The 12,308-nt window shown below is 59.9% G+C and overlaps 1 protein-coding gene across 1 annotated transcript in view; it reads right to left on the bottom strand.

Moving 5' to 3' along the window:
* The window catches only part of PPP1R37 (protein phosphatase 1 regulatory subunit 37), a 41,627-nt gene that overhangs the window by 3,383 nt on the left and 25,936 nt on the right, over positions 1–12,308 (bottom strand). Inside the window, exons 2-7 of the mRNA XM_060000518.1 lie at positions 3,762–3,859; positions 2,978–3,023; positions 2,649–2,749; positions 1,836–1,955; positions 1,222–1,372; positions 975–1,130 (exon numbers count right to left, since the gene is read on the bottom strand). Of these exons, the coding sequence (XP_059856501.1) occupies positions 975–1,130; positions 1,222–1,372; positions 1,836–1,955; positions 2,649–2,749; positions 2,978–3,023; positions 3,762–3,859 (672 nt within the window). The remainder of the gene's footprint in view (positions 1–974; positions 1,131–1,221; positions 1,373–1,835; positions 1,956–2,648; positions 2,750–2,977; positions 3,024–3,761; positions 3,860–12,308) is intronic.

A 12,308-nucleotide genomic window follows, 5' to 3' on the forward strand; every position in this document is an offset into this window, starting at 1 on the left:
CTGGACACGCTGATGAAGGCCTCCACCATCTGTTTCAGATCTCTGCTCAAATCTTCCCCCTCTCACGGGACAATCCCGGTCAGCCTAACCTCGGCAGACAGCTCAGCCCGCCATCACTGCTTTCTTTTTCTCCAGAGCGCATTTCACCATCCGACAGACTCAGCAGTCCATTAAGATATCTTGGCTTTGTCTCTCCGGAGGGCAGAGACCCCTGCCGCACTCACGGCTGTGAACCCCGAGCCGACAGGCCCCGCGCGTGGGAGGTGCTCAGTACACGTAGTGTCCGGGCCCAGCTGCCCTGCCGGAGGGCACTGTCCTCACTGTCCCACTCTGCACCCTCTCCCGCAACCCTGTCCACACTGAGGCCAGGGGACCCTGCTCGACGGTGAACAGGGACGAAATCAAATTCCTCCCGCTGGCAAGGCCTTGCTGACTACTCCCTCTTCGCTTCTCACTCACCTCCTGGCTCACCAGGGCTCTTCCCCCCACCCAGATAGCTAATATCTAAGCTCTTTCCCACCTCAGGGCCTTTGCACTTGCTACTCCCTCTGCCTGGATTCTCTGCCTAGGCTTTTAAAACGGCTGGTTCCACCCCAGCCTCCTCATTACCGCCCAGAGGCCCCTTCCTGCACACCTTAAACAGCTTTCAGTTGACCCTTTATCCCAACATCCTTGTTTCCTCCAGGGCACTTTCCCCAGATTGAATTATTTCAATTATCTGCTCAATACCCCACCTCATCCTGAAGGAAGCGCTGAGCTGTTCCCTCCCCCAGGATTCCTCCCTGATCCCCAGACTGGGTCAGACACCTGCCCTGGGCTCCCACAGCCCAGCCCGGTCTGAGGCGTCACCACGAGGGCAGGGCTGGGACTATCTCGGCCACTACTGTGCTTCTCGTACCACGAGCACCCGGCTGGGCACACAGTGGGTGCTGGGCGACTGGGGTTGGGTGGGGGCGCGCGGCCCTCGCACACACCTGAGTCCAGTACGTGGTTGTTACGGAGGTCCAGGATCTGCAGGGAGCAGTTGAACTTGAGCAGGTTGCCCAGCTGGGCCGAGTCCTGCAGGCCATTGAGCTTGTTGTCGGCCAGGTACAGCTCCCGCAGAGTCATGTTCATCTTCAGGGCCGTGGCTGGGGGAGAAGGGGAGGGTACTGTGACTGGCCAGGCCCAGGGGACCCGGCCAACAGCCCGAGCCCACCAGCACACCGCCCTGGGGCTCACCGAGCAGCATGAGGGGCCGCCCTGACAGGCTGGCATTCTCCAGGTGTAGCACCGCCAGGCTGCTGCGGATGCGCAGGGCACGCGCCACGAAGGGCGCCGCGTGGTCCAGCAGGGGCGTGTTGCGGGCGTCCAGGTACTGCAGGCAGCTTGTCTGCGTGGCAGGTGTGGGGCTGGGTCAGGCTGGCCCCGGCCCTCCCCGCTCCGGGGGACCTCCCGCCCTACGTCCCAGTATCCCCGGGAGCAGCAGGGCCACCTGGTTTTGTGGCTGGGGACACTGGCTGGTGAGGGAAGGCCAGCCTGGGGCCGCGGGGGTGAGCGAGGCAGTGCTGGTGACAGCTGAGCTCGCTGACTCGTGTGTGGCAGAGACGCCCCGTATGTGAGTGAAACGGGAATGGTGACCACAGCCGCCTCCAAGGGACACGTTATAGGCAAGTGGAGGAGGAGGGGAAACGCCTGAAGGGGGAGAAGGGGCCGGGGCGGGCCTGGAGCAGGGTGCCTCTTGGCACTGCCTCCTCACTGGCCTGCAGGCTGGGGCCCAGCACCCTCTGACGGCTCGTGGACCCAGGCCCTACAGGTTGGGGGCCCTGGAGAAGGAATGGGTAGGGGGCACCCACCTTGCGCATCATGTGGGCGGCGGCCTGCCAGCCCCGGGTGCCGATGTGCTTGTTGAAGGAGATGTTGAGGTGGGTGGCCGACTCGTAGTACTCGATCATGTCGAAGAGGGCTGAGGCACCCTGGGCAGAGACAGCGGGGCTCAGCCTCAGGGTTCGGCTGCCCGGGGAAGCCAGGAGGCAGGGGCTGAGCGACTGGGGGCGGGAGAGCCCTGGTGCTGCTCTGGCACCTCTGGGTTCTGGCAACCAACCCTTCCCCTGTCCTGCTGCAGCCGGTCTGCTTCCTCTTACTCGCCCCCCAGAGCGGTCTAAGTGATGTGCTGGGTGACCAGGACAGGCCTCTGCCGTCCCTGGGCCTCAGGTCTCCAGGAGCCCTCCCCCGGGCTCCTGGTGGCCTCCAGACCTGGGGAGGTGAGGACACCTGGGCATAAACAGGGGGGCTGCTTTCAGAATGTTTCTTAAACTCTCTCCCCTGCAGGCACTGTGATTCTCAGCGGGCGGGGGGGCACGCGTTCCTGGAAAGGCTCCTTCCTGGTGGTCATACACCTCCCCTCCGGCTTGGCTCCCCAAGTCTCTCCCTTGCTTACAAACCCCTGCCTTTGGGGTGGGTCTGTGAGACCCTTCTCTGGGCCTCACACACAGTCCAACATCCCCCGCTCACTCTGGCCACAGTGGACATCTCCCCAGTCTTGTCCCTCAAGAGGTCCCGCCCAGCCTTGGTCCAAGGGGGTTCCCTCCTCCTGCCATGCCCTCCCCCCAAACCTCTAAGAGGCAGGGAGCTCAGGGAGTGGGTATGGGCAGTGGCAGGCTGCTCACATCTTCGTCCAGGTTTGTCTGCTCCAGATCCACGACCTTGAACTGCAGCCTCTTGAAGACCTCTTCCAGGGCCTCGCAGGTCTTGTAGTCGAGCTTCTCACCTGGGACGATACAGAGCGCCGTGTGCGTGCACATCTACGAGTGCCCTTGTGCGTGTACACTTGCGTGTGGGTTGAGGGGCTGGGTGGAGACACGGGCTCCGGGCCAAGCGGGGGAGGAAAGGTCCTTTGCCCCTCCCCACGGCTCGCAGCACCTGCCTCACCTCAGGAAGGGCACCCACACCTCCCTGCTCGCTACCCAAGGGGACCCGGCCCCGTCCAGACACACACCTTTCAGGTCCAGACAGTCGATACGGTGCCCGAGGTCCGTGAACTCCTGGGAAAGCAGAGTGGATGGTGGTTAAGGCAGGAGGACACCTGCAGGCGCCAGGCTGGACCTCCCTGAGAGTGGGGCAGCCGGGGCTCTGAAACAAGCAACCTTGGAACATTCTGGAATGAGCCATCCAGAGGGAAGGCACTGAGGCAGTGCTTTACCAGCACGACCAGGCTGGACAGGTGGCAGGAAAGGCACCTGTGAGAGACGGCTGGGGGCGAGCAGGCCAGGCGTACAGCAACACCCTCGTCATGTAAAAACGGAACCTGCCCTCGCGTCTGTGTACCTCTAGATAGTGACTCGTTCTCTATTTATAAAGGCACAGAAAGTCCAGGGGACGAAAACCCCGAGCTGTCACCAGCGGGGACTCCTGGGGCATGGGACGTGGGCAAGAAGTGAGAAACAGGTTTTGCTTTTTATATCTGTAGTATTTTAACTTTTTTTTCAAGTCAGAGAATATACATTACTTTTGTCATTCAGACTTTTAAATTTGGTATACGTGGCTTTTCCCCTGGGGAAGAGAATTGCTTTGGGGAGTGGAAGATTCTTGACAAGTAACTTCCTACTTCACATAATTCTGTACTGCTTAAACATTCAGGAAGAGCCCGATTACTTTTACAGTCCCCTGGCTGGCCGACCAGGCTCGGGGCGGGGGGAGTGCTCTGTACACCCTCTCTTGCCCGGAGGGGGCTGGGGGGCGGGGGGAGGGTACCCGCCACGCCCCCCCGCACGCGGCATTACCTGGAGCTGCCTGAGGAGCTTGGGGATCTGCCTGCAGCTTAGCTTCTGGCAGGCCTGCTTGTAGGCACCGAGGACCTCATCCACGGTCACGTTCTGGGCTGCAGGCAGAGAGGACCCAGGCCTGTGACTTCCCACACCCCTGGGTCTCTTTCCCCCACTCCCGCCCACTGGCCTGTGCCATCCCCCCTCTCCCTCCCCCTCCACGATAAACCTTCCTTCCAGCAACCCACTGAGCTCAGTCCTGCCTTGAGGTGCCTCGCTGTGACTGCTGCTCTGGGGAGGTGTCCCCGGATGGCCCCAAACCAAGCCAGCGCCACCCTCCCCAACTCCCCAAGGCTCCCCAAACACCTTCACGTGAACATTACACAACTACTATCATGCCATTTTTCTACTTGGCAGCTGTCTCCCCCTCTAGACTGCGAGTCCCAGAAGGGCAGGGCTGGGGCTGTCTTGGTCACCACTGTGTCCCCAACACCATCCAGCACAGCGCCAGGCCCAGAGCAGGTGTTTTGATCTGTGCGGGTTTGTTTTTGAATGAGAGCATGAATCCACACTTCGACCTTATAAGGAAGTGGAGCTCAGAAAAGTGAAGCGCCTTGCCCAAGGCCACACAGCTGCTAAGCGGTGGAGCCGGAACTCAGCTCTTAACTGACATGCCACGTGGCTTCTCAGACTCCCCGCTCCCTCAACAGCGAAATATTCCTGGACGGTACTCAGGACGGGGCTTCCTGTCCCAGGGATATGGCAGCCGTCAGAGTCCCTGACACGGCCCTGGTGCCCCATGGTTACAGGCAGTGGCTCCCGAAATGAACAAGGGGATGCAGCCCAAACCCTACAACGGCACAGCCCTGTCCTCGGGAAGCTCAGGGCCTGTCACCACGTGGAAAGTAAGGCTGGCCTTTGCACAGATTTGCCTTTTTTGAACATTTCACAAAAATGGTGGTAAACAGTATGTGACCTCTGGCGGCCAGCTTCTTTCTGGAACATAACAATTTTGAGTTTCGGTCCCTTTGTAGTGCTACGTAGTAACTGTCAGATGTATGCATTTTGTTTATCCATTCGCCAGGTGAAAAGATACCTGTATTCTTTTCAGTTTTTGGCTATAAGAGCTTGGATTTTGTGCTGGGGCAACCAGGAGGGCAGGAAGAAAAGGCTCTGAGCAGGGGAGGGACAGGGTCAGGCCTGGGAGCAGAAAGCTCTCAGGGCCAGCCGAGCAGCAGATGGGCCAGCGGGAGCCCCTGGTGAGCTTCTGGGCAAGCATCTCTGAGAGGATGCTCCCTCCGGCCACTGCTCTGGCCGGGGGCCGTATGCCCCGACCTCATCAAGCAGCACCCTGTCTTCCAGGGAAGGAAAGCTGCCTCCCTGGGGTCAGGCAGCTGGTAAAAGGCAGAGTCAAATATTTGCTCTAGAACTCTCTCCACTGTGTTGGGTGGGGCTGCTGGAAGAAAGAAGCCGACAGAGGCCCCAGGCTTCCCAGAGGGCAGGCCCGGTCCTCTGCCCCTCTCTTCCTTCTTGGGTGGAAGCAGGCGGGGTGGAGCCTGGGTGAAGCTATAGGTGATCAGCAGCCTTCCCCAGTGTCAGCTGCCCCCCCGCAGGCCTAGCAAGGGAGCTCTCTGACGTGCAATCGTGTGCCTGGTGGCTCCCAGCTCTTGGGGGCGGGCGGGGGAACAGGAGCTGGCCTGCAGCTGCCTCAGGGAGTCCAGCCAAGCAGGGGCCACTGACCCCCAGGGGGTCCATGAACTTGAGTGGGGAAAAACTGCCTTTTTATTTGCACTAACTGAACTGAAATGAAATTCAGCATTTCCTTCTTACTAACACAGCACAAAAAAGAGAGAAAAAAGAAATATTGTTTAGCAGACCCTGGGACTCTGTCCTCAATAGAAATGGCAGGTGTTTTCACATCACGTAACAGTTTTTGTAGATTCTGAATGCTCATCACTACTTTGGAAGTCATTCGAGCTGCTGCTACATCCTGTTATTTCAGGTGTCAACAAGGAATAGCATAATTACTAGATCACGATTTTTTAAATATTTAATAAACTGTATTTTAACTGATATCCTTTGTAATCCTACTTTTTGCCTTTAAAAATCATCACTCCAAGAAAGGGCACACAGGTTTTATCAGATGGCCAAAGAGACACACTCCCTTCAGTAAAGGCCCCCCAGGCCAAGGTGGGGTTGGCCTGCTCATGTCAGATGGGGATGAAGTAGGGTACTGGGTACACATGGGGTCGTCACTAGCAGTTCTCGGTGTCCTAGACCAGGGGTCCCCAACTCCCGGGCCACGGAACGCTACCGTTCCACGGCCTGTTTAGGAACCGGGCCGCATAGCAGGAGGTGAGCAGCGGGCCAGCGAGTGAGCTTCATCTGCTGCTCCCCATCACCCGCATTACCGCCTGCACCATAACCCCCACCCGCTCCACCTCCGGTCCGTGGAAAAAGTGTCTTCCACGAAACCAGTCCCTGGTGCCAAAAAGGTTGGGGACCGCTGTCCCAGACAGTCTACAGGGAATAAGAGCCCTAAGCAATCTCTCAAACTGCAGCTGGTCCTTTAGGTGTTCAGCTCTGACATCCCTTCCTCCAGGAAGCCCTCCCTGACCGCCTAGGACTTTCAGCTCCTGAAGTCCCCTGGGATCCTGCCCAGTGGGTCGGTCTTTGTTCTGACGAGCCTCCTGGTGAGTTCAGGGCCCAGGGTCTCTGACCTTGCCACCTCCATACCAGCCACAGGTGCCATCCAGCCACCCCTTCAGCCAGGCGCCCATGGGGTTTGGATGCAGGCATAGCCTCACACAAGGTCACAGCCAGGGTTCGGGGAGGCTGCATCTGCTCACTCATGTACAGCAGGGCAAGCTGAGAGCAGGGGGTGGGAAAGATGGACATACTCAGAGACATGGGGGTCCAAGGCCCAGGGCAACTGGAGACAAGAATGACAAGTGCATCTTCTCACTTTCCTCTGATGCTGAGACACATGTTCAAGGTGGGGACAGCACGGGGGAAAGACACTAAAGGAACAGAAGCGGGGGTTCAGTCGGTGCACTGTGGCGTGGGCTCGGCAGCCTGCAGGCACCCCAACCCTGCCTTGATTTCCCCAACAGCATCACGAGCACGTCCCCAGGCCTGGCCCGTCACCAGTGGGCACACGTGAGTGTCAGGTGGGTCGGGAAGAACCTCGCAGTAATCATTACGTATGTGTGTGTTTCATTCATACACTAAGAAGAAAGAACTATCACATCAAAACCATCACTTGGAAATGAATGAGATGAAACATATTCAAATTTTTTAAATGAACCAATTAAAAAAAAATGGTAAGGGAACGGCAGTACAGGTGGTTCGGAGAAATAACGTGGAGCATCGAGACAGCACTTCCGCCGCGCCAGGCGCCACCCAAGCACTGTACAAGCTGGCAGGGCTGGCCCAGGCCGGCTGGCTCAGCCCCGGCCGCCACACACTTGCTCATTTGTGATGTTGTGACGAAATCATCAAGACCTCTACCTCAGGTCATCCGCCCTCGACTTGTCCAGCCTTAAGCGAACCGCACAGGCTGCGGCGAGTCAATGGGCCGCTCTCCCAGGCCGCAGTGGCTCCAAAGCATGGGGCCCGGCCCTCCAGGCTGCAGCTCGGCACCCACAGACATGCACGTGTGCCCGGTCTACCCTGAGGATTCAGCGTGCGGGCGGTGAGCTGGGGAGGAGGAGGGCCGCCCATGCGGTGTGCTGGCTGGACACTAGGGTTGGGCCGGGCTGGGAGGCCTGAGTCGGAGCTCTGGGGCCAGGTTCCAGAGGGCGGGGCTGCAAAGTGGTGAGGGCCCCACTCCAGCCCGAAGTCAGGGGGCTTGGATCCTGGCTCCTCCCTCCCGTGCCCTGCGAGCTCGACTTTGGGAAGGCCCTCCCCGGGCAGCATCTCACGCTGCCCACCGGAGACGGGGCATCTCATTGCACGGTTGAGAGCACGGGCTGAGAGCACGGGCTGAGATGTGCCAAGGTCACGGCTTTGAATAAGAGGACCTGCATTCCAATCCTTGTCCTGGTGAGATCGTGATAAACATTCTCAACAACCTCTTTCCCTCTCTGAAAGGGACATCTGTAGGGTCTCAGGAGATAAGGGACGTGAGGGCACCGCCAAGTAGCTACCCAGTGCGGGGCCTGACTCAACAGGAGACAGAGCTTGAGAAAAAGATGATGATGGTGGTGGCCGTGGTCACCACTCCCAGGTATCAGGCACTTACTCCGTGTTAAGACACCACTCTGAGCACTTCCTACGCACAGTTTCATTCAGCCAGCTGCGCGATCCTACGAAACTGGCAGCTCTGTCTCCATTTCGTAATAGAGGGAAGCAAGTGCAGAGCGGGCAAGCCGTCTGTCCAAGGCCACGGAGCCAGGGGCGGCAGTACTGGAAAGCACACCCAGACCTGTCTTGCTCTGTAACTGGAACACGGCTTCATTCTCACATTACCTTGACAGGCCTGAGCGGGAGGCAGGGGCCGGGGCCAAGACGAAGGCTTGAGCCCTGGGGAGGGACGCTGCTGTGTGCAGCGGGTACCGGTCTCCCAGGAAGAGGCTGTGGGGCAAGCGGAGACTGCTCCCCCTCCCACCTGCCCTCACAAAGGGACAGACAGAAACCTGAGGCCAGGCATCAGGTGACAGGCAGAAAAGTCTGTCTCTCCTTTGCACACAGGTGCAAAGGCACCCACAAGATGCAAGGACAGGTTGGGCACCAGGGGGCGATGACTCAGGCCACCCCTGCCAGCCTGGAGCTGGTACTCATTCAAGTGGGAGTCAAAAACCAGGAAGCAACAGTGGGGGGTGGGGACGGAGTGGGGACAAGGGGGTAGGGGGCCAACTCTCACTGCTGGGGCTTCCACAGCTAGTTGGAGACACGCATGAGACAGATACAAATATAGCGGTGGCAGTGGCCCCTGGGAGGGGAAGTGTGACAGGGTGGGAACAGACTTGGCAGGATCCCGGGCACCAGGCGGCCAGCGTGGCAGGAGGCGGAGGCGGGAGGCGACGGGGACACGGCCTCAGGAAGGACTTTGCTCTCAGCCTGAGACAGGGGCCACCGGGGCTGGTGCAGAGCAGCGCCAGGAACTACGTGAGGTCTAGGGAGGACTGAATCTGTAGGAGAGCAGGGTTGGGGAGGGGGAGCCCACTGGGTCCCCTAACAGGGAGGCCGCCAGGACTGGGCACACCAGAGGTGACGAGCGAGGCAGAAGCTGCTGGGCGGCCCAGAGCCAGGCCTGGGTTCTAACCCCCTCCATTAGCTAACCGCAGGTGGCCTTCACTCCCCAGGGCCTGGCCACTGCATCAGCAGAGCCTACCCTGGGAGGCTCTGTCACGCCCTTCCTTCCCCAAGAGGGAAGGGCACCATCGCCGTCACCCCACCTGACAGTGGAAACTGAGAGTCTCGTGGCAAGTGGGCGACCAGGCCCATGTGGACCCCAGGACCCCGGCTCTCCAGGCTCTTTCCTGCAGGACTCCCCAGGCTCTTGTCTGTGGAACACAGTCCTGCCCTACCCAGGCCGCTTGGGTTCACACCTTCAGAGGGGACCAGGCCAGCGCTGAAAAGGCACGTGGAAGCTGGGAGCTAAAGCCCACACCCCCAGCAGTCCCCCAGGCAGACGGCGCGTCAGGCGCACACCTGCCCCTGTGGTGAGGCTGCCCTGGCCTGTGAAAGCACCGACCGGCCCGCTTCGCCTCCTGCTTCCCTGGGTAGACGGGCACTGGTCCCACCACCTCCCTCGTGACGCCATCCCAGGACCCCAGGGGGGGACGTCCATGTTACCTCCACTCCCCACTGTCCTCCCAAAGCCCCTGTCACAGTGGCTGACCCGTGTAGGGCCAGCCACAGCCCCTCCCAGGGCCTGTGCTGGAACTATCGGGAAATAAGAGCTCTCTGCCCGCAGGGGTCGCTGAGGTCGCCTCCCACTTCTGGAGCTGCTGGCAGCCACCCTGGCAGCCACCAAGAGGAGAGAACCTCGCGAGAACAAAGCCGACTCACAGGAAAGGTGACCTCAGAGGTGAAGAGAGACAGAGTCCCGACGGACGACGCTGTCTGAGACCCTGGATCCAGCGAGGCCTGAAGTGAAACTATTCAAGGCTCCTCAGATCCATAAGCCAATAAATTCCCCCTTTCGGCTTCAGCCCCTTGGAGTCAGGCTTCTAATCCAGGATGCCAACTTAGATACCGTCTTGCTATTCATCAGTAAATATCGCCCGAGGCCGACTGCATGCCAAGCTCTGCGCTGGCACTAGGAGGACAGGGAGGCTCTGACCAGGTGCCCTGCCCTTCAGGGCTTCTCATCTGCGGAGGGGGGCATGCAGACGACCCAGGGAGGCCCTCGAAGGGCGCTGTGAGGGCTCCGGACTGAGCTAGGAGGCTTGTCCATGAACGGCCCCCCCCCCCCACCGGGCACTGTGCTCTAGCCTCACCCCCCTCTTCCCTTTCCTCCCAGTGCAGGCCCAGTGCTTCATCACACCTCATTCCCTCCCTCCTCCTACGCATCACACTCTGACTTCAACCCTCGGCTCAAGGGTCCCCTTCTCTAGGGAGCCCTCCATGACCCCTCCTCTGGGCTCCCCCACCTCAGCCCTGCCCACACTGAACTGTCACTGTCTAAGGGACCAGTCTGTCTCCCCCCACTGGACCGGGAGCCCCGGGGTTGTGGTCCATGCGTGTCCCCAGCATTGCCCCGACCAGGGCCAGGCACAGAGAGGGCACCAGGATAGGGCGAAGGAGTGACGGACAGATGGAGGAGCTCTCATCCGGCCAGCGTCCCAGGCCTCAAAGGTACTCTGAGCCCTCTTGACCTTGCAGGGCGGGGGGTGGGCGTGGGGGCCTGCTCCACGTGCAGAAGACCAAGGAGGCCCGGAGAAAGGCGAGAGGGACGCCAAGGCCCAGACCCGGCCAGAAACTACTCATTCTGTGAGGCAGGCTCCCAAATTCAGAGCGCTCCCGGTATAGAAAGGTGCAAGGTGCTCGTTATTTCACCCCGATTCCCTACCAGGCATCCTGCCGGGCACCCTGTGGCTGGATCTTTAATCCTCATCAGAGTCCCGCAGAGCGCACTCCCTATCAATGCACAGAGGAGGACACCTCTGGGGATGCTAACTGGCCTCCTAGGGTCATGCAGCTGGGAAGGGGTGGGGTGTCAAAGCCAGGACTGTTCCCGTCTGACGCTGGTGCCCTGCGGTCCTCAGGCCCCTCAGCTTCAGGCTGGACACAGGGGTCTGGTGGGCGGCAGAAACGCAGCCTTCTCTAACAGAAGGACAGGGAGGTTGCCAGAGGGATCCGTCTTTCTCTTTGTGGTTTCTGGGGACTGGAGAGCCAGTCCTGCCCTGAGCAGGGACGCCCTCCGGGGTTTCCCCACAGCACCTGCTGAGACCGGGTCTCCATAGGACATCCACAGGTACCGGTGGCTTCAGGTGAGAAGTGCAGGTGTGGGACAGCCTTCTCCCCTCCCCCAAAGTCCCCTAGTAAGCAGCCACCAATTCCCCCACATGCTGGCCCTATCCCAGAGCCCCCGTGTGGACAAGGAGACAAACCCAGAAGCATTCGCAACGCAGCATCACCAGCCGTGAGAGGGAGTGAGGAGGGATCACGGAGGCATGGAGGACAGGCCGGCTGGGATCTGCTGGGAAGACAGCATCTGGAAACGTCTCCCAGAGAAGGTCTTGAAGAGTGAGACAGAAAAGGGGGAGAGGCATCCTGGGCAGAGGGAGCATTGTGGACAAAGTACAGAAGCAGAGACTGCACTGTGCGTCTGGGTGGTGAGCTGCAGGACTGGGAGGGTCCAGGGTATGTGAGAGGAGGGGGTTGGCAAGGAGGCTGGGGGAGGCCACCCATGGAGGCCTCAGCCGCTGAGCATGGACTGGGGGTGTCTTCCTAGAGGTGCGAGGGCAGACCCGGCTCAGGGGCTACAGTAGTCAAGGTCCCCACCCGATCTTCATCAGTGACAGAGCCACCTGGATATAAGGCCTCAGGGCCTTTGCACCTGCTGCGCCTCTGCTCAGAGCACTCTTCTACCTTATATCCTCATGGTCTCCTCTCCCTCCCTGCCTGCAGGTCTCTGCTCCAACACTGCCTCCTCGGAGGCCTTCCCCTACCACCCTACAGAAAACAGCCCCCTTTGTCCTTGTCCATCCCTGTACCCGGCCTCACTCTGTGTGTGTCCTTGTCCATCCCTGTACCCGGCCTCACTCTGCGTGTGTCCTTGTCCATCCCTGTACCCGGCCTCACTCTGTGTGTGTCCTTGTCCATCCCTGTACCCGGCCTCACTCGGTGTGTGTCCTTGTCCATCCCTGTACCCGGCCTCACTCTGTGTGTGTCCTTGTCCATCCCTGTACCCGGCCTCACTCGGCGTGTGTCCTTGTCCATCCCTGTACCCGGCTTCATTCCGTGCGGCACTACTCACGACCAACAGAAAGCTTTAGGATCTGTGTGTGCTTATGCTGCAAGGAGGGCAAGGATGTCACTGCTTTCGTTCACTGAAGCAACCCCAGAAGGGCACACACTGGGTGCACAGCAGGTGCTGACCATTTGCTGACAGAG

The sequence above is a fragment of the Delphinus delphis genome, chromosome 20, assembly GCF_949987515.2.
Source record: "Delphinus delphis chromosome 20, mDelDel1.2, whole genome shotgun sequence".
Taxonomy (NCBI): domain Eukaryota; kingdom Metazoa; phylum Chordata; class Mammalia; order Artiodactyla; family Delphinidae; genus Delphinus; species Delphinus delphis.